General features: G+C 41.0%; 1 protein-coding gene across 1 annotated transcript in view; it reads left to right on the top strand.

The window, feature by feature from the left end:
- Positions 1-22,105, top strand: part of Muc16 (mucin 16, cell surface associated) — a 200,071-nt gene that overhangs the window by 122,771 nt on the left and 55,195 nt on the right. Inside the window, exons 52-60 of the mRNA XM_059267231.1 lie at positions 12,632-12,756; positions 12,848-12,915; positions 14,950-15,122; positions 16,844-16,879; positions 18,584-18,649; positions 19,045-19,166; positions 19,264-19,322; positions 19,451-19,623; positions 20,764-20,799. Of these exons, the coding sequence (XP_059123214.1) occupies positions 12,632-12,756; positions 12,848-12,915; positions 14,950-15,122; positions 16,844-16,879; positions 18,584-18,649; positions 19,045-19,166; positions 19,264-19,322; positions 19,451-19,623; positions 20,764-20,799 (858 nt within the window). The remainder of the gene's footprint in view (positions 1-12,631; positions 12,757-12,847; positions 12,916-14,949; positions 15,123-16,843; positions 16,880-18,583; positions 18,650-19,044; positions 19,167-19,263; positions 19,323-19,450; positions 19,624-20,763; positions 20,800-22,105) is intronic.

Here is a 22,105-nt window from a genome sequence, read left to right as displayed (position 1 = left end):
ATTGTAATAAAGTCTTACAGCATGAGAGAAAACCAGCATGATAATGTTATTGCTACCCATGCAGTCATTACTTAATAGAGATTAAAATTAATAATCTCAGTATTACTCCATGCCTGGCCTTACCCAGATTTGAATATTTACTAGCTGTATCCTGCTGTTTCCTACTTCTTTTTTTTTCTTTCATTTTACTTTATTAAGAAATTTTCTACTCACACAACATACTATCCAGAGATTCCCCCCTCCTCCCTCCTCCCTCCTCCCATCCCCCAGCCCTCTTTCCCAAGCCACCCCACATCCCCACATCCCCCAAATCGAGGTCTCCCATGGGGAGTCAGCAGAGCCCAGCACACTGAGCCTAGGCAGGTCCAAGCCCCTTCCCACTGCACCAAGGCTGTGCAAGGTGTCACACCACAGGCACTGGGTTCCAGAACCCTGCCCATAGACCAGGGACAGATCCCGATCCCCCTGTCTGGGTGCCCCCAAAACAGTTTGAGCCAAACAACTGTCTTCTGTGTCCAGAGAGCCTAGTCCAGTCCCATGGGGGCTCCACAGCCACCAGTCCACAGTTCATGGTCTTCCACTAGTGTGGCCGGTCATCTCTGCACATCCTCCCATCATGATCTCCATGTCCCTCACCTGCAGTATCTCTCCTCTCTCTCATCAATTGGATTCCCAGAACTCAGCCTGGTGCCTGGCCATGGATCTCTGTATCTGCCTCCATCTGTCACTGGACAAAGGCTCTATGATGACAGCTAGGTTATTTGCTAGGCTGGTTGCCCAAGTAGACCGGTCCAGGCACCCTCTGGACCACTGCCAGCAGACCAAGGTGGGGACAACCTTGTAGATTCCTGAGAGCCTCCCCAGCACCCTGCATCTTCCTATTCCCATAATGTCCTCATCTATCATGATATCTTCCTCCCTGACCCCCCCCCACTCTATCCCTGTTCCAGTTTGACCCTCCCATTTCCCTATGTTCTCATCCCCCACTCCTCGCCCTATGCCACCTCCCCACACCCAGTCCACTCATGTAGATCTCATCCACTTCTCCTTCACAGGGTCATCCATGTGTCCTTCCTAGGGTCTTTCCCTGTTAGCTAGCCTCTCTGGAGTTGTGGGTTGCAGTCTGACCATCTCTTTCCTCACATTTAGTATCCACTTAGGAGTGAGTACATACTATGTTTTTCCTTCTGAGTCTAAAACCATTACTCTTTAAATTGTTCCACACAATAGAAACAGAAGGAACATTACCAAACTCCTTCTATGAGGCTACAATTACCCTGATTCCCAAGCCAAACAAAGATGCAACAAAGAATGAGAACTACAGACCAATCTCCCTCATAAACATTGATGCAAAAATACTCAATAAAATACTGGCAAACAGACTCCAAGAAAACATCAAAACAATTATCCACCATGATCAAGTAGGCTTCATCCCAGGAATGCAAGGGTGGTTCAACATACAAAAGTCTGTCAATTAATACACCATATAAACAAACTGAAAGAAAAAACCACATGATCATCTCACTAGATGCAGAAAAGGCATTTGACAAAATCCAACACCCCTTCATGATAAAGTCTTGGAGAGATCAGGAATACAGGAAACATACCTAAACATAATAAAGGCAATTTACAGCAAGCCAACAGCCAACATCAAAGTAAATGGAGAGAAACTCAAAGCGATTCCACTAAAATCAAGAATAAGACAAGGCTGTTCACGCTCCTCATACTTATTCAATATAGTACTTGAAGTTCTAGACAGAGCAATAAGACAACAAAAGGAGATCAAGTGGATTCAAATTGGAAAGGAAGAAGTCAAGCTTTTGCTATTTGCAGATGATATGATAGTATACATAAGGGACCCCAAAAATTCGACCAAGGAACTCATACAGCTTATAAACACCTTCAGCAATGTAGCAGGATACAAGATTAACTCAAAAAAATCAGTAGCCCTCCTCTATACAATTAACAAACAGACTGAGAAGAAAATCAGAGATACATCACCCTTTACGATAGTCACAAATGATATAAAATACCTTGGGGCAACTCTAACTAAGCAAGTGAAGGATCTGTATGATAAGAACTTTAAGTCCCTGAAAAAGAAATTGAAAAAGATGTCAGAAAATGGAAAGATCTCTCATGCTCATGGATAGGCAGGATTAACATAGTAAAAATGGCAATCTTACCAAAAGCAATCTACAGATTCAATGCAATCCCCATCAAAATACCAACACAATTCTTCACAGACCTGGAAAGAACAATACTCAACTTCATATGGAAAAACAAAAAAACCCAGGATAGCCAAAAGAATCCTGTACAATAAAACAACCTCTGGAGGCATCACAATCCCTGACTTCAAGCTCTACTATAGAGCTACAGTAATAAAAACAGCTTGATACTAGCATAAAAACTGACATGTGGACAAGGAAATTGAATTAAAGACCCTGACATTAATCCACACACCTATGAACATATAATTTTTTATAAAGAAGCCAAAACTGTACCATGGAAAAAAGAAAGCATCTTCAACAAATGGTGCTGGCATAACTGGATGTCAACATGTAGAAGGCTGCAAATAGATCCATATCTATCACCGTGCACAAAATGTAAGTCCAAGTGAATCAAAGACCTCAACATAAATCCAGTTACTCTGAACCTGATAGAAGAGAAAGTAGGAAATAGTCTTCAATGCATTTGGCACCAGAGATCACATCCTAAATATAACACCAGTAGCACAGACTCTGAGAGAAACAATTCATCAATGGGACCTCTTGCAACTGAGAAGCTTTTGTAGAGCAAAGGACACGGTCAACAAGACAAAGCGACAGCCTACAGAATGGGAATAGATCTTCACTAGCCCCACATCTGACAGAGGGCTGATATTCAGAATATATGAAGAACTCAAGAAATTAGACATCAAAATACCCAACAGTCCAATTTAAAAATGGGCTACAGAGCTAAACAGAGAATTCTCAACAGAGGAAGCTCAAATGGCTGAAAGACATTTAAGGAATTGCTCAACATCCCCAATCATCAGGTAAATGCGAATCAAAATGACTCTGAGATACCACTTTATCCCTGTCAGAATGGCTCAGATCAAAAACACTGAAGACAGCTTATGCTGGAGAGGATGTGGAGCTAGGGGAACTCTCCTCCACTGTTGGTGGGAATGCGAACTTGTACAGTCACTTTGGAAATCAATATGCCACTTTCTTAGAAAATTGGAAATCAATCTCCCCCAAGACCCAGCTATACCGCTCTTGGGCATATACCCAAGGAATGCTCAATCATACCACAAGGACACATGCTCAACTATGTTCATATCAGCATTGTTTGTAATAGCCAGAACCTGGAAACAACCTAGATGCCCTACAACTGAAGAATGGATAAAGAAAATGTGGTACATATACACAATGGAGTACTACTCAGCAGAGAAAAACAATGACATCATGAGGTTTGCAGGCAAATGGATGGATTTAGAAAATATCATCCTGAGTGAGGTAACCCAGACTTGGGGAAAGACAAATGTGGTATGTACTCACTCATAGGAGGATACTAGACTGCTACTCAAACTCCAGGGAGGCTACCTAGAAAACAGGACCCTAAGAAAGACACAGGGATCACCCAACAACAGAGCAATGGATGAGATCTACATGAGCAAACTGGACGTGACAGGGGGTAATGAAGGGCAAGTGTCAGGGGAAAGAGAGCTTAGGGGAGCATAATTCCCAGCTGGATCAAGAACAGAGAAGGAGAAAAAGGAAAGAGAGACCATGATAAATGAAGATCCCATGGGAATAGGAAGAAGCAGAGTGCTAGAGAGGTCCCCAGAAATCCACAAGATACCTCCACAATAGCCTACTGGCAATGGTAGAGAGAAAGCTGGAACTGACCTACTCTAGTGATTGGATGGCCAAACACCCTAACTGTAATGATAGAACTCTCATCCTATGACAGATGGAAGCAGATGCAGAGATCCATGGCCAGGCCCCAAATGGAGCTCCAGGAGTCCAACTGGCAAGAGAGAGGAGGGATTGTATGAGCAAGAGATGTTGAGACCATGATTGGAAAAAGCACAGGGACAAATAGCCAAACTAGTGGAAACACATGAAAAATGAACCAATAGCTGAGGAGCCCCCATGGAACTGGATCAGGCCCTCTGGATAAATTAGGAGGCCCCCAGGCAGTGGGACTGGAACCTGTCCTTAGTGCATGAGCTGGCTTTGGAACCTAGGGCCTATGCTGAGACACTTTGCTCAGCCTGGGTGAAGGGAGGAGGGGACTGCCCTGCCTGGACTGAATCTACCAGGCTGAACTGAATCCCCAGGGGAGTCCTTGCTCTGGAGGAGGTTGGGGGGAGGGGGGTGGGAGGAGGGAGGAAGAGACAAGAAGAAAGAAAAAAAAACTTAAAAATAAAATACAGATATTCTTTTAAAAAAAGGAAATAGACAAAAGTAAAATTTTGGAAACTTGGTTAATTCACCATTTCTGCATTAATGGTGACAGGTTTTCTTAAACTGTAAAAATGGGTGGGGTGGGATTTTTTGATTTTTCAGTTGATTTTTAAAATGAAGTCTGTTTTGAAGTATAGAGTTTTCTCATGGGGATCTTGTAACTGTGTTCTCATGAATTGGACTTGAAACAGTTATGGTTAGACCTTTCTTTGAAAAACTTAATTTTGTAAATATTATAAATAAAACGTTTAAGCTACATGTTTTCTCATTCCAAAGCTTATAATAGTATGTTTTCTAGAAAAATAAGTAAAATCATGTATCATTGTAGGTTGTAAGATTATTAGTGATCTTAACTTTATACATTTATCAATTAAAGCACCTTTTCAATAAAAGAAATAAGTGATGGAGAAAGGGACAAATAGAGAGGACAAGAGAAGAGGGAAATGAGAGAAAAGGAGGGGAAGTGGGACAGAGAAAAAAGGAGGAGCGGAACAAGAAGAGAAAGAGAAGAGAAGGCGAGGAAGAGAAAAACAGGTAGATGGTGAAGAGAGTACGAGGAGGAGACGGAAGGGAAAAGAGATGAAGAGGAAAGGTGTGGGGCATTTACCCAACCACCCCCACAGTTCCCCAGAGTTTTCTTGAGTGCGAGCAGCAGGAAATATTAGATAGAAGGATTTATTGCGGAGAATATCGCGGAGATAAACAGATAGAAAATAAAAGATAGCCTCGAGAGGGCCTGGAACCTATTCCAACGGGCCCTGACTGTCTCTGCCCCAGGGTTTTTATAGAGACGCCAAGGGGTGGAGCAAAAGACCTCCTCCCCCAGCACAGCCAAGTGCAGACCATCTCAGACACCTGCACTTAGGCCCGTGGTCTAATCATCCTCTATGAGGACCTGCTGGGTAAAGCCACGAGGAACCCGAGAACGGGCTCCCACAGGTCCCCCTTTCTTAATATATAAAAAAAATAACTAATAATGGCTTACAGCAATCTCCATAGCTGTTACACCTCCCAGTATGGGAGTAGAGGATGATATAGATGGCATTTCTCTTTTGAATTAGGTCCAAGGTGACTACAGCAGTCTTAGCTGCCTCAAGCCCTTTCTAAGCCAAAAACTCTTAAGGCAACTACAAACTTAAAGAATCCCTTAGCTTCATCATTACCATTAACAGGTTAACATAAACATTGCTATACATAGCCACAATTCTCTGTCTTACAACTCAAAGCAAACTCTTAACAGAACCATTTGAATTAGCATATATGGTGCTATATATAGTTAACAATTTTCTCTGTCTTACAACTTTAACTCAATCATTTGAATTTTCTTGTTAACAGAACATAAGAAAAACTTCGATGTATTCACATCAAACTTAAATATTCCTTAACTCCACAAAACCAGGGTGCATTAATATCAATAGGGTAAATATAATTTCTGCAAACATAATTCAACCTCATAACTCCTCCTTTTCTTTATAATTTTTTAAACAAAATCTAAAACCTAGTTAGAAGAACCCAAACTCATACAATTCCTACAAACCCATATTGAAAAGCAATCTTCTCAATCTAACCATTAACACTTTGAAAACTTAGCAAAACATCCAAAAGCAGTTTAATAAAACTCTTTATACTTTAAAAGTAGTCTCTTAATATACCCCATTTGCATTTCTTACTAACAATAACATGACATTAATCCACTCAAACAACTTTTGAAATTAGACTAAGGAATATTAACTCTTCCCCCTTTCTTTATAATTTAAGCAAAATCTCAAGCCTAGTTAGAAAACCCAAACTTTTCAATTTAAACAGTTCCATTTGTAACACAAAACCAGTTCTGTAAGTAATTTCATTTTTACATAAACAGTTCCACAAAAAAATTCATGAATCACCAATTAATAAAGCATATATGCATACACAAAACTGCATCTTGATTCTAGGTAGAAATAATAAATTTCTTCATTTAAACAGTTCCATTTTTTTATGAATAAACTCAAAATTGTCCCATTGCAATGAAATCTCTATTGTTCATTTCATTTCTTAAGTCCCAAAATTCAAATGATAAATTCTGGTACGAGCCTTCCAAATATGAAGAAATCCATAACCAAAGTCTTTTTGTAATTTTATCTCATTTTAAGTTCAAAAAGTTCAAACAAGAAATAAATTCTGGTATCAGGCTTTCACTTCCAAATATGAAGAGACTTTTTACAACCAAAACTTCTTGCAGTTAACAATTTTAGTTCAAACAAGCGTCTCTAAACTTATTCTTTTTTAGGTACAGTAGTATTCTAAACCGCACCGTTTTTGATGTTAGCTCAGGTTTTTCTGTGTTGCGTCGATTTTCCACGGATCTCAGCTGCAGATGCCTTGTGCTGGTTCTGGCGTCCGCCATTCTTAGCTTCTTAGCGGCTTCTGGAGCTTTTGAAAAACCTCTCAGACTGCCTACTTTACAGTCTACTGAGACACTACCTTCTGTGTCTCAGGTTCTTTCACCATATACATTAGGAATAGATTCATGTTTAACATTTACACTTTTTTACAAATTCACATATAACATTAACATCTACTTATTTATACTCTTTAAGGGAACTATAGAACTACTTTAGCAAATATATTTCTTATTACTTCTTATATGCTTATCATATTTCTTATTTAAACTTACATTTACAACTAGCATCTTTACTTCTTACAAGCTTATTACTACATGTCTTAAGACTACCTTAGATATTTCTTGCAAGCTTATATTCTTAAAATGAACTCTATAGATCTATTTTACAAACTTATATAGGGCTACTATTAGCATATATTTAACTTAGCAAACACCCAAAGATTTCTTAACACAGATCTAACAAGACAGAATTTTTACAAACTCACATATCTTATTTTCACCTTTTTCTATTTCTTACTCTTAATTATTATTACTATCTTTATTAGAAAGATTTTCTTAACTATACAGGAAGTACGTACATCATTGTTAAAGTTTAGAGTTTATAGTCAGCTTTGCTATAAAGCACTGGGATTTAGTGAGTGTTGTTGTTATAGAATTGTGATAGTTGTTGCTAGGGGACTGTAACCTTCCCAGGATGACGTCACACTCCAAAGTTGCCAGTTCTCTCAGCCGTTCCGGACCGGCAGAGATGCACTGTCAGCGGTAGACGGATTTTAACTAGAGGCTGTCCCTTCACCCAAATTCATAATAGTTCCCCTAAGTGCTTCAATTCAGACAAACGTTTCTATTACAGCAGTACTTTTGGTTTGTTCTACGGAAAAACTTCACTTCACACTGAGGGTGAAATTACCGTATTTAGCTGCTGTATGGTCTTTGCCAAATACCGCACATCTATTAGGTGATATAAAGTATTTTTCTAAAGGAGCTAGTAAAGCCAAAAGCGGCACAGCTCCGAACTCTGTTCCCTCACTGTTAGCATTAACCAGTGACAAAACCTCAGAAACATTGATCGAGCCACTTTCATTCTGGTTTCTTTATAGAAACGTCATTGGAGCTGACCTTTCTTAGTTCCACGCTCCTTACCAAACGCTCCGGTAACCACCGAGCTTCATTCTCCTCTTGTGAAAAAACACAAACATGTCCTCGACCCCATATTAACACAGGATCAGGACCCTTCCATAATCCGGAGCAGGGATCTTTCCATTTCACTTGAGCAAAAGTCGCTTGGGTGCCACTGTGCCAAAATCTATCTGCAGCAGACTGTTCATAGACATCCATATTCAAAAAGTTCAGAACAAAAAGAGCATGATTTAATGCATTATGTGGCGATAGAGGGTAAATTTCTTCCTTTTTTATATTTATTTTTTGAAGTTGTATTTTAAGACTGCTATGAGCCCTTTCCACAATACCTTGTCCCTGAGGATTATAAGGAATACCTGTTTTATGTACGATTTCCCATTGGGTACAAAATTGTTGAAATGCCTTACTACTATATCCACAACCATTATCAGTTTTAATAATTTTTGGTAAACCCATATATGAAAAACACTTCAAGCAGTGCATAATTACATGTTTTGTAGCTTCTCCAGGTTGTGCACTAGCCATTAGAAATCCTGAATAAGTATCAATGGTCACATGTACATATCTTAATTTGCCAAATTCTGCAATATGCGTAACATCCATTTGCCATAGATGATTGGGAAGAAGACCTCGAGGGTTTACCCCTAAGTGAGGGACAGGAAAATATTTTGGACATACCCCACATCGTTTAACTATTTGACGAGCTGCTTCTTTGGTAAGATTGAATTGCTTTCTTAAGCTTTTGCTATTTTGATGATGAAGAGCATGTGACTGTTGAGCCATTTCCACTTGGGATAATGCTACTATCTTTGTTAACTTATCAGCCATCGCATTACCCTCAGCTAAAGGACCAGGAAGATTGGAGTGAGCTCTAATATGGCCCACAAAGCATGGCAGCTTTCTTTTGTAGATAGCATAAGTTTCCTTCATATCTAAGACAACGTTCAGTGTATAAACTGCTCTCTCTTGCTTTAAGGATTTTAAAGTGGCTTGTTTGATCTTATAGGTAGCTTTCTGTCATCCAACTACCGTTAAAACTTTGCACAGCTATTAGGGTAAATAAGTCATTTTACCAACCCCCAAACCGCGAAGTACCTAGTTCCATTTCCTTTCAATGTTTCATTGGAACTGACACTTAAAACTCTTAGATGATTTTCCTCCTTATTCTTTTAAAAGCTGTATTTTAAAGTTTACCATGAACGTATTTTCGAGCTGACAAAAGTGTTTCAGGGCAATGTCGCCATCTTTAGCAGAAAAACTACCTTTCCCAGAATGCATTTCCCTTATATCAGTCCATAATAGTATCAGTCCCTTAAATCAGTCCTTTATATCATTTCCCTTATATCAGTCATTTCCCATAGTTCTTTTTGGGTCTGAGAGTCAACTGGTTCTCTTTTACCAGACTTGCTTACAAATTCTTGCCCGGGAGGTTTGAACAAAGTTTTTTGCTTTTGCAGCAGGAGATTTGAACAAGCATTTTACATTTTCAGCTTTGGCACGTTGGGAGATTACTATTCTCTCAACTGGCTTTAACAGGTGTATCTCCTTCATTTGACACTGGCCCCCAAATCAGAACTGCACCTGCCTCGTTAGCGCGCATTGAGGTGGACAATCTCTGATAGCAACTTTCCTTGGGGCTTGTGTTTGCCTTAGCCAGTCAGTGATCATTTACAACAGCTTTTCCATAGCTCATTCAGAAGAGATTTTCTCCCATGGATCTATCTCATTTTGTTTGTTCCTTCCCCAGATGCAGAGCTTCAGGTATCTGTCTGTGGCTCTGTTCCTCTGCTAGCTGCTTTTGGAGGTAGGGGCTTTTTTCTCCCCCCAAATCTGCCTCAAATTCTAGCAGCTTTTTCAGGTCATATTTTTCTGGGGAGGATTATGTCCCTTTTCTGTTTCTTCAGAGTCTTTTGCCCAGACAGTTCCCAGTTTGGTCTCAGTTTATCCCCTCTACCCCAGAAACAGTTTCCGACACTACAGTGGCGGCTTTCCCTGCTACTGAAGGTAGGGTTTTTTTTGTCCGTTTCTTTCAGGGTCTGTGTGGTTTGCGTACAGACTGAAAGTCTAACAAGGGAGGTTTTTGCCATTTCTAAACCCCCATTAGGACAGGTGTTTTGCCTCATCAGGCCTTCACCTGACCCAGTCCCCCAGTGGGTTGCATTTGCTTGTCTGGGTGCTCAAGGACAGAGCTTATGCCAGAGGCAATCACCCCTCAGGGCTACACTCCCTCATCTCATGGGAGTCAGTTGAAACAAAGCTTTTCTCTAAGAGGTGCTTTCTGACAGAAAAGAAAGCTTTACTCCTGGATAGTTCTGTTCTGCCCTGGCTGGGCTCTTTCCCCAGACAGCGTTCTGACTCAGCAGCACAACTGCTTCAGACACAGTTCAGCTTTACTGTTTTCTCAGAAAGGTCCTTACTCTGATAGGAAAGCTTTTTCTCAGATTTTTGCAGCTGTGGACCTATCAACCCGGGACTTGTAGGAAAGTGGACAACTGTGCCGTTCCCACTGGCTTTAGTTTTGTTCATTGGCAATCTTCCCCTGGGTCCTGCACCTTCCTGCCTCAGCTCTGTGCTCCAGGAAGTTTACCACTGCAGGAACCCTAGTATCCCCGAAATGCACCCCAACTCAGAGACGCTGGCCAGTCACCTCTGGGTTTTTGCTCAGAAGAGGATACAATGCTAGCAGTTTGCATGCTTCAGGGGATCTTTGCATTAGGAGAATTAGGAGCGCCTTTTCATTCTGAAATGCTCACTCAGAAACAAAACCCTTGATGCCTCAGCTCGGCTGTAACTGAAAAGCTTGGCTTTTTTGCTTTTCTCAGGTAAAGTTTCCAGCCCTTTTGGGCTCTCCGTAGCTCTTTACCCACACTCTCTCAAGCATTTCCCTCAGGGTACTCTGACCCACTGTCTTTTACTAGCTTGAAGAGACAGAGCTTAGAAGAGGTTTTTAGGAACTTGTCCCTGCCTCCTGCATTGCAGGGACAATTTTTAAGGCTTGAAAAACAGAACTTAGAGGTTTTGCTGTCTAAGAGGTTTGTTATTTTTCCCTTAGAGCTAATCACAGGTGGTCCCCATACTAATATCTTCAGGTGATTCTAATTTTTGTCCTTCTGAGAGAAAGTTAAAGGCTTTAGTTTTTAAGTTTGGAGAGCTTTTGAGAAAGATGAAGGCTTTTTAGAGTTTTTTCCCCCAAATTTTCCAAGAAAAGCTTTAAGAGAAAGGTTTTTTTCCCCCAAGAGAAAGAGCAACTTTTCCCAAAACTTCCCAACTTTAAACTTTTTGGCTTTTTTTTACATCCCCATTTTTGCCTCAGGGAGAAATCACTTTCTCCTGCCGCTTGGACTTAGCATTTCAGCTGCCCCAGGTCAAAAGCTTCCATAGGAAACTTATTCTTCCCCATAAGCTCGAAGAAGAGCTTTTTTACTACCCAAATAGCCCAAAGAAAGATTTTTTCCCCAGTTTGCATTCAGAGCCCCCAAGTTAGAAAATTGAAGAGTTTTCCTGTCTAGTTGCCTTACTTATTTTTTCCTACACAATCTTACACTTCTAAGTTTTTCCTACACTATTTTACTACCCTATGCCTTATACTTATTTTTCACAGATAGAAATTGAGAAAGGGATAGAAGATAGAAAATTTTGACAGAAGAGAATTTCGCTGCAGCATCGGACATCCTTCCAGTCCGCTTTCCTTTTTTCTCGAGGATAAAACCCCTGCCTCTCAATAATATATATAAAAAATATATATTTTTCCATAACACCGGCATGCCTCATCCACTGGCAGGGCTGAACTCAGCACTTTTGCCAAAAACTCTGTAATAAAACTATTATTTTCCTTTATCTTTAGTCCCTATTACTTTGTCTTTAGTCCCTGTTCATTTGTCTTTAGTCCCCCCTTCTTTTTTAGTCCCCCCCTTTTTTTCTTTAGTCCCTTTTTTCTTTTTTCTTTAGTCCCTGTTCATGGCGCCATTCTGTGGGGCGTTTACCCAACCACCCCCACAGTTCCCCAGAGTTTTCTTGAGTGCGAGCAGCAGGAAATATTAGATAGAAGGATTTATTGCGGAGAATATCGCGGAGATAAACAGATAGAAAATAAAAGATAGCCTCGAGAGGGCCTGGAACCTATTCCAACGGGCCCTGACTGTCTCTGCCCCAGGGTTTTTATAGAGACGCCAAGGGGTGGAGCAAAAGACCTCCTCCCCCAGCACAGCCAAGTGCAGACCATCTCAGACACCTGCACTTAGGCCCGTGGTCTAATCATCCTCTATGAGGACCTGCTGGGTAAAGCCACGAGGAACCCGAGAACGGGCTCCCACAGAAAGGGAGAGAAAAAGAGAGGGACAGACAGACTTTAGGAGTCACCAGTCCTGCCTGAGCAGGCAATATGGGCCTTTCCCCTCACAAAGAAGCAAAGATCCATGTTTATATAGAACCCACATGTATGGAAGGTGGGAGGGTAGAAATGATCTATCAGAATTCCTCACATCAAGGGTACCCTTAACTGACATCTATAGTTGCCTCCATTAACAAGTCATCCTTAGATTTACTGAGAGGCATACAGGGAACCCTTGGAAGACCCACTACAAAGCACATTGATGCCCCCATCCCCACCTACCTCCTGTCATATCAGCTTTAGCTGTATCTCTTTCTACCTGCGCAGCTGGGGAAGTCAGTGAGGAGATGTTCACAGTGAACTTCACCATCAACAACCTGCGCTACTCAGCCGACATGGGCCAGGTTGGCTCCCCCAAGTTCAACATCACGGATACACTCATGCAGCACCTGGTGAGCTACCTGCTTCCCCTCAGGCCCTTCCTTCCCCTCCTAGTGTAGATGCCTGCCTCTACCCAACTCTGACTCACTTCTTTCTCTGCAGCTTGGCCCTTTGTTTCAGAGGAGCAGCCTTGGCCCCCTATACACAGGCTGTAGAGTAGCCACTCTGAGGTGAGACACATTCTCCACTTACACCCCCCTCTCCTACCCTACCAACCCACTATCCTACTTGAAAAGGCTTGGAGTTGTGATGATGGGAACACTTAGGATTGACATGTCTTTTTTGTTTGTATTTTAATGATTTTATGACAATTTTTATTTTGTAGCAATAGGGTACTTGCCAATAATCCCTCAGTAGTGGGGTGGTGGAGTGGCTAAGCAGGAGAGTCCCTGCCTAGAATCTACCAGTTATGGACATGGGCATGGCTTGGCTGTAGATCATTTATTAAGAACGTACAAGACCCTAGTTTTGATAACAGCATAATAAAAATATTAAATTGTAAAAACAAACAAAAAAACCTTAAGGCTTGGTGTAATAACACAAACCTTTAATCCTATAACTTGGGAGGCAGAATCAGGCAGGCAGATCTCTGTGAGTTCAAGGCCAGCCTGGTCTATATAGTGAGTTCTGGGATAGCCTGTGCTACATAGTGAGACCCTTTCTCAAAAACAAAAAGTTTTAAAAGGCTGGCTGACTGACGAGTGAGCTCCTGGATATCCCCTGTCCCAGTGCTTGGGTTACAAGCACATGTAGTCATACTGGGCTTTTTTTTTTTTTTAAACTTTTTTTTTTTTTTTTGGTTTTTCGAGACAGGGTTTCTCTGTGTAGCTTTGCGCCTTTCCTGGAACTCACTTGGTAGCCCAGGCTGGCCTCGAACTCACAGAGATCCACCTGGCTCTGCCTCCCGAGTGCTGGGATTAAAGGCGTGCGCCACCACCGCCCGGCTTTTTTTTTTTTTTTTTTTTTTTACATGGGTTATTAAGAATTAGAAATCAGGTCCTCCTTTTCTTCCTATTGGGTTGCCTCATCCAGCCTTGATATGAGGGTAGTGCCTGGTCTTATTGCATCTTGTAATGCCATGTTTGGGGGATATCCCTGGGAGGATTTTTCCTGAAGGAAAATGGAAGAGCAGTAAATCTGTGGGAGAAGGAAAGTGGGAATGGGGAGGAGTGGAAGGAGGGGAGACTGTGGTCAGGATGTAATTGTATGATAGAAGAATAAATAAAAAGACAAAAAGAACTCCGGTCCTCTGGCTTGCAGAGCAAGCATTATTATCCACGAAGTCCTTTCCCCTCCTTGATTCCTTTTTAATTGTAGTAAAATACATATAACACAAAATTTACCGTCTTTATTAGTAAACTTCAGATTACTTTAATGAACGATCTGATACAATTAACTTGTGAAGAGAAAGAGGATAACAACTCATAAAAGCTTTGATACTGGAGCTCTCTGTACAACTTGAAAGTGTCTCAGCAGGTTGGACATTCTCCTCTCTTCAACACTCCTTATTGACTGAATAACCCCAGGGAGGGAGGAGCCTTATGACTCTAGTACATTTAAGAGGCTTTCTGATACAGCTGCATTCTTTATTTTCTGGTTTTACTGAGTCTCTCTTTAAAACTTTGAGTCTATAATGAGCCTCTAACCAGAATAGAATGTGTTGATGCCAAAGAAATTACTTCAAAATAAGGAAAAGGAAGAATAGGATGAAAAAGAGGACAAGAAGACTGTGAAGAGGAGGAGGACAAGGAAGAGCAAGAGAAAAGGAGGGAGAAGAAGGTGAAAGAGTGGGGAAAGAAGAGCAGGGAAGGAGAATGAAGAGGAGAAGGGAATGAGGGAAGAAAACAGAAGAGAAAGAGGAGGAAGAAGGAAGAGGAGGAAGAGGATAATAGAGAGGAGGAAGGTGAGGAAGAAGGGGAGAGTAAAGAAGGAGAAAAGAACAGGAAGGAGGGGAAGAAGAGGTGGTGAAACCAAAATTGGGATAACTGTAAGTAATCCGAGGAACAATGCAAAGAGAGACGCTTTCAGACACGTGTACCCACAGGTGTGGAATCCTAATTTGTGAAAGTAAGTGAGCAAGCAAGGCAGCAAACATCATCAACAAAATCAAAGTGTAAGCTATGCATTGTATAGAGTGACCACAGAGGGAGAGGCAGCAAGCGATCAAAATCTCCTCAATGTACACCTCTTCCTCCCAAACTCAGGTCAGTGAAGAATGGTGCCCAGACCCAGGTAGATGTCCTTTGCACCTACCACCAGGTTCCCACTGGTCTGGGACTGCCTGCCAAATCAGTTTTCTATGACCTAAGCTGGCAGACTCGTGGAATCACCCGGCTGGGTCCTTACTCCCTGGATAAAGACACCCTTTACATCAATGGTGAGCATTTTCCATCTCCATCTCCTGGCCCTCATGCATGCTACAAAACTTCACAGTTCCTAGTTCTTTAGGGAAATATTAGGATTCAAATGCAAGCTTCCACCCCAAAACCCCACCTACACCCCAAAAGACTACTCCTTAACAAGTCCCAACTTGAGAGTTTTGAATCCAAACATGAGTGCTGTTGTTATTGCCAATGTGATACTCCAGGTAATTACTTCATAAAACAGTCTTTCTTGGAGAAATAAAGAGGATACATTTGTCTCAAAGCCTGCTTTCTTCTCACTCTTGATACTAGATTAACTTCTCTCCTGGACCGTTTTCTCACACAGGAGATGTAAGAAAAGGCATCAGTGTATCGAATGACCTAAGCTTCAGACACTACATATCAGCATAAAACCATGAAAGGACAGCTTCTAAGCTATATGTCCTGTATGGCATGTTCAAATGCAAGACATATTCCTAGAAAAACTGGTCAAAATAGTTTCCTCCTTTCTTTTCCTTATTTCTCTCCCATCTTCTTTCTTTCCTTTCCACTTTCCCTTTCCTGCCAGTTCTCCTCTTCCTTTTCCTTTCATTCCCTACCTTCCCTTCCACCTCCCTTCTCCTCTGCTCCCCCTCCCTCCACAACATGTCCTCTCCTGTCCTTCCTAACCTGGAAATCATTCTCAGGAACTTACATTTGTGTATCACCATTGCCTCATGAAGTAGCTATATGTTTAATTGCTATAAGCAAATACCTGACATCAACTTATCAGAAGGTTTATTTTAGTTTCCAGTGTAAGGAAATCACTCTCATCATGGCAAGGAAGGTGAGGTACCTGATCACATAGCACCAATAGTCAGGAAGAAAAAACAAGATAAACACAAGTCCTCTTATATCTCCTACATATTTAGTCACAGCCCATTATATGGAGCTGCCCACAGTTAAGGCAGATCTTTTAATCACAACCTAATCTAGAAGTTCTCTGAGAGACATGCCCAGAAGTTTGTCTCCTAGGTGATTCTAAGACCAGTAAAACTGATCATCGGCATTAACTATTACACACACTTACGGAAGAGAGGAGACAATGTGGACCCCCATTTCTCTTATTTTAGCAAGAAGAAAAACTGAGGTAAAGGGAATGAGAGGAACAGGCTCCCACTTTGATATTCTGGTTTACATCCATCCCTTCAATTCTGTCACAGAAGAAACTTAGTTAGGATCCACCTTCATAAACTGTGCTATTTAAGTACATCACTTTGTTGTCTAGTCAACATTTACCAAAATCTACTATAAATCAAATCTTAGCCGTGACACCAGGAACAAATAATTTTCATGTGTACCTTGTCTCATTGTAAATTTCAGTGCAGTAAAGATTGGTTTGTTCATTATTATATGCTTCATTTGAAAATAGAGTACCACAGAGAGTAAGTGCTCAGTAAACAACAGTAGATAATAGAGGTACATTAAAAGGGAAGACAATGGTGTGGATAACTGCATACATAGGAGTATATAAGCATAGATCTCTTGTTGTTCTCTTGCTATTGAGTAGTAAGGAAGAGTTAGATCTAATTGAAATAACAAGAAATTGTTCATGATGACATTTAAGTTAGATATGGGCACATGAGTAGATTCTCAGTATACAAAAAAATGTATCATAATGGGGCCCCCATGTACCATGGCATGGTGTATGGGACCGCTATGACCCTTTCACTTATGCATGACTTTTGTTTCCTAGGTTACAATGAACCTGGTCCAGATGTACCTCCTACAAGTATGTGCCTGTATTTTGGCCTATGTATGTCTTCTCATTCAGAAAGAAAGCATACCTAAGAACAAACCAGCCTCCCAAGAGAGGCTAAGGTCTTAGTAGATGAATAATGTTGAGTCCTTAGCCTCTTTTTTGGACCTTCATTCCTCACATTGGATTTCTGAACTTTTCATACTCCTCTGAGTTAAAGGAAGAAGTTTGAACAAGAGTTATAGAAAGGCAGAAGTCATATGGTGACTCTAGTTTATTTTTTCCATGAACAAAAGCTACTGGGGCCCCAGTAAGGACTTCATTCTCAGATTCTAAATTGTAACAGTTACTTAAGAGGCTTGGGGTAAAAAAATGCCTCCTGGGGGATGTCTTTCTGTATGCTGTGAATATGTGTTGTTCCAATTGGTTAATAATGGACTGCTTTGGCCTATGGCAAGGCAGCTTATAGGCAGGTGGGAAATCCAGGACAGAGACAGGAAAAGGGAAGACACGAGAGAGGAGAGAAGCCATCGTGCTGTCCAGGGAGCAGCATGTAATGGCACACAAGTAAGGTCACGAAACACGTGGCAACATATAGATTAATAGAAATGGGCTGAGTTTAGTTAGAAGAGCTAGCTAGCAAGAAGCTGGAGCCATAGGCCATGGCCATACAGTTTGTAAATAATATTAAGCCTTTGGGTGATTATTTTATAAGAAGCTTCAGGATGCAGGTGGGAGAGATTCGTCCTGACCTGACCGCAGAGTCAGGCAGGACCAGAAAAACCTTCAGGCTACAAATGCCTTTTAAAAATCAGTAACCGGTTCACCTATCTTTTCAGCTATCCATTATTTCATTTTCCCTAATCATCCCTCTTCTTTGACACCACATTTCTATTCACTCATCTATCTACACATTTTACTGCTCACCTTTTTACAACCTTCTTATGCCTTCTGGTTTTTTCTTTCTATATTCATTCACCTACTTATCCATCCTTTACTTCTGTCCTTTGTTGTTTGTCCTTCATTTCTTTTATCTATTTGCCCATCCATCCATACATCTTCACATCCATCTATATACTACAGATGCATAAATACTTACAGATATATTCATCTATCCATGAACCATCTATCCATGAATCATCTATCCATGAGTCAATCTATCCACCTACCCATGCGTTTGTTAATCTATTCTCCCATATATCCACACATTTTCTTTTGACCAAATGTCTGTGACACTCACTTTCTCTGTCTTGTTTTCACTATGCATCGATATGCCTCTCCAGCCACCCTGTGAACAAGTTAACGACCCATCCATCCATCTTCCTATTTGTCCATTCATCCATCTACCTTCCTATCACACATTCACACTCTGCATTGCCTACTTATCTGCCTATGCTCATGCTCATTCATTTACTTGTGCTTCCTTCCTTCTGCTTTGCTTCTACCTCCTCAAACACTGTTTTCATTCTTTTTTAATTCTGCTTTGACCTATCATTTTTATGTTCTTTACAATCACCTCTTCTATTTTATGTATTCATATCCACCTATGCTGTTTGCTCGGCCTCTCATACCACTCTCACTATCTTACTAATTCCATTCACAGGTTTTTCTCATTCCTCTACTCATGTGATTGCTCTTTCCCTTATTCTTGTGGGTGATTGTCTGACTTGGACCAATGCTAAAAGGGCTTCTCTATCAGGGCACTCTGTCCATGCCTGATGACAGGTTTTTCCACAGCTCCAGAACCAGCCACCACCATCTTGCCCTCCCCATCGACATCTCTACAGCCAGAGTCCAATACAGGTATCTGGGGACCCTTTTATTTCACTTGACAAGAACACCTTGCCCCACACCTCTAATAGTTGGCACATGAGAGTTAGGAAGCATCAGATGTGGAGAGCCCAGTGCCAGGTTCATCATCACAAGCACAAAATCAGACTAGCAGTTAAGTTAGATGCCTGCCCTCATGCAAACACCATGTTCATGAAATAAACAGATGATTACAGTACAATGAGAAGTCAGAGGGAGACACAACCAGCATCACAGAGAGGAAGGCTTTATATAGAAAATGCATATGTAAGTGTTGGATAGTCATGACAGACCATATGGTAGAGAACATGATCTGATCAGAGCAGTATTCCAGCCTTGTCACAAGTAAACACTCAGTTGTAGGTATTTACCTTTCTGTCTTCCTCCAGCTATGTGGCACCACCTGGAAACCTTCACAATCAACTTTACCATCTCCAGTCTTCCATATTCAGCAGACATGATCAGTGGCTCAGCCATGTTCAACTCCACTGAGAATGTCCTACAACACCTGGTAAGACCCTCTTTCCTAAACCCCCCGCTGCCGAAATTCTCTTCATCTGCATCCTCCACCCAACTGTTTACTCTCTTTTTTCCTTTCTCATCCACAGCTTGGGCCCTTGTTCCAGAATAGCTCCTTTAACTCAAGTTGCAGACTGACCTCCCTCAGGTGATTCTACTTCCATACAATTGCCTGAGAATAACTATTCCTTCTTTTGATCTTCTGCTGTTTCCCCTTCCTTGGGGCTTCTATCTACATTAGGACTTCCCTTGAATATCTACACCTTTCTCTTTAAGCCCTAAGAAGAATGGGACATTCACAAGTGTGGTTACCACCTGTACCTACCAGCATGACCCTGCACATCCTGGAATGGATACACAGGGTCTATACTCAGAACTGAGCCATCTGAGCCATGGAGTCACCCAACTGGGAAACTACACACTGGAGAAGCATAGCCTCTATGTGAATGGTGAGCGTGGTCTGTGGTTTGCTATGTGGTCTCCTCGGGCATCCTTTATTTTATCTGTACTCTGAAATGTTCCTAATGGTCTTTGTGTAGACCAGCTGTTTCTATACTCTTCATTTCTGTCCAAATAATCAAATAAGCACACAAAAAAGCATAGAAGGGTAAGGTAGACTATCACATCATGGACAATGTCAAGGAGGTGAGACATATAAATGCTGGTCTTCAGCTCACTATCATTTTATCCATCCAGGAATCTAGGCCATAGGGCTGTGCTGTCCAGAGTTAATGTATATCATCCCTCCTGGGTTGACCCAATCTATGAACTCCCTCAACATCATGCTCAGAGTTTGTCTCCTTGTTGATAGTAAATAGTCAGATTGACCATTTATAGCAACCATTATATTCCATGGGGTATGAAAGATGTTATCTTAGACCTTCACACTTCCCTTTTAACACAGAACAAATTAAGGCACTGGGAATGAAAGGGGCCAGCATTTACTTATAAGAAGTGAAGTTTGTAGCTGGTCTGAGTCTTAGTGTCCTGAGTTTATATTTCATCCTTTGGCCATTGAAGACCTATGCATGGTTTCCCTCTCAAAAAAATGCACAATTTATATGCCTAAGTTTGTTGCTAAGTCAGCATTTACCAAGAATCTACTGAAAACCAGACCTTGTTCCTGACACCAGAGATCAATAAGTTTCATGTTCACCTCATCTGAATGTAATCCATAATGAGGCATATAGTGAGGCACAGCCTCACTATAATATTACTCAGCACAATATTCTTCAACTTTAAGTGGAATAAGATGCATAGCAAATGACCAATATTATATATTATATATGGGAAAATAGGTGGGTAGATAATGGAATAGATGAGAATATATCTTTAGGTTTTGAGGTATGAACATAAATCATATGAAAGACTCATTCTGGGAGCATACTAGAGAGCTGGTAAGGAAGAGTTGGGTATAAATGAAGTATCATGAAGTTTTTCCTCATGATAATATTTAAGTAAGATCCTAGCACATTAGTAGACACTTAATAAGTACTCACAAGAACAAGTATCCATTTCCCACATAGATAACAGCATGATGTATGAGACCATTCTGCATCTTGCACTTATACTTGACTTTTGTTTTCTAGGTTATAATGAACTTGGCTCAGACATACTTACTACAAGTAAGTATCAAACCATGCCAACTTGGTCTTGGTCAAGGCTTTGCTCCTCATTTACAAAGGAAGCTTGCCCCAAACACAAGCCAGTCTCCTGTGTGGCGCCAAGGCCTTAGTGGCAGAAAAATGAGCCCCTGGCCTGTTTTTTGCCCTTCAGCCCAAGCATTGGATTTTTGAATTCCCTATACTCCTTCAGCTTAGAGGAAACAATATGAATAAGTGATCATTACTTATAAAAAGGATCACGTCAGATAGTAATTTTTTAATTTCTTCTTTTATTTTTGAGATTATAATATGCTTACAACATCTTCCCCTTCGCTTTCTTCCCTCCAAAACCACCTATAAACCTCCTTTCTCTTTTCAAATCCATGGCCTTTTTCTTTTCATTATTTGCTGTTACTTGCATAGATGTATATTTATATACAAATATATTCCTAAACATAACCTGCACAGTCTGTATAATGTTACTTGTACCTATGTTTTCAGGACTGACTGTTAGATGTTGGATAATCAGTTGGTGTGCTCTTTCCTAGGGAAGACTATTTTTCCCACTCTCATCATTCCTTGGCTGCCTGTAGTTCTTTGGGTAGGGTTGAGACCTCATGGGCTTTTTCCTCATTCACTTTGGCATGTCTATTGTTGTGGTCCTTGTTCAGCTTATGTTTATGCAGTCATGCTGGTGAGACTTTATGAGGGTAGCTTCTGGCATTACTGGAATATATAGTTTCATACCAAACTCCCTAATACTCTGGCTCTTACAAACTTTCCCCTGACTCTCCTGCAATGTTTCTAGAGCCTTGGCTGCAAGAGTTGTTTTATAGATGTATCCAATGCCATTGGCACTCAGCTTCACCAATCTGCATTTTGATTGGTTGGGGGTTACTCTAATGGTCTCTGTGTGCTGCAAAGAGAAGTTTTCTTGGTGAGGGGTAAGGACTACATTTTAAATAGTAATTCTTTAATTTATGTCTACTATAACCCAAACTATTATAGTCCTAAACAGGGGCTTCATTGTCAAGTTATGCACTGTGATTGCTGCAGTTGTTGTTGTTTTTACCTTTAGGTTCTTTTGCTCTTTTGGGTGCCTGCCAGCAAGCTCCCAAATACATACATGGACAGAGGCTTATTCTTACTTATAAATGCCCAGCCTTAGCTTGGCTTATTTCTGGCTAACATTTCTTAAATTAGCCCATGTATCTTTTGTCTCTGGGTTTTACCTCTCTCTGTTTCCATATATTTCTATGTCTTTTCTGTCCTTCTTACTCCATGTCTGGCTGTGTTGCTGGGTGGCTGGTCCCTTCTTTTCTCAATC

This window comes from Peromyscus eremicus, chromosome 7 (genome assembly GCF_949786415.1).
Source record: "Peromyscus eremicus chromosome 7, PerEre_H2_v1, whole genome shotgun sequence".
Classification (NCBI taxonomy): Eukaryota; Metazoa; Chordata; class Mammalia; order Rodentia; family Cricetidae; genus Peromyscus; species Peromyscus eremicus.
The sequence above is the reverse complement of the archived record's forward strand: the minus strand, read 5'-3'. Positions and strand labels throughout refer to the sequence as shown.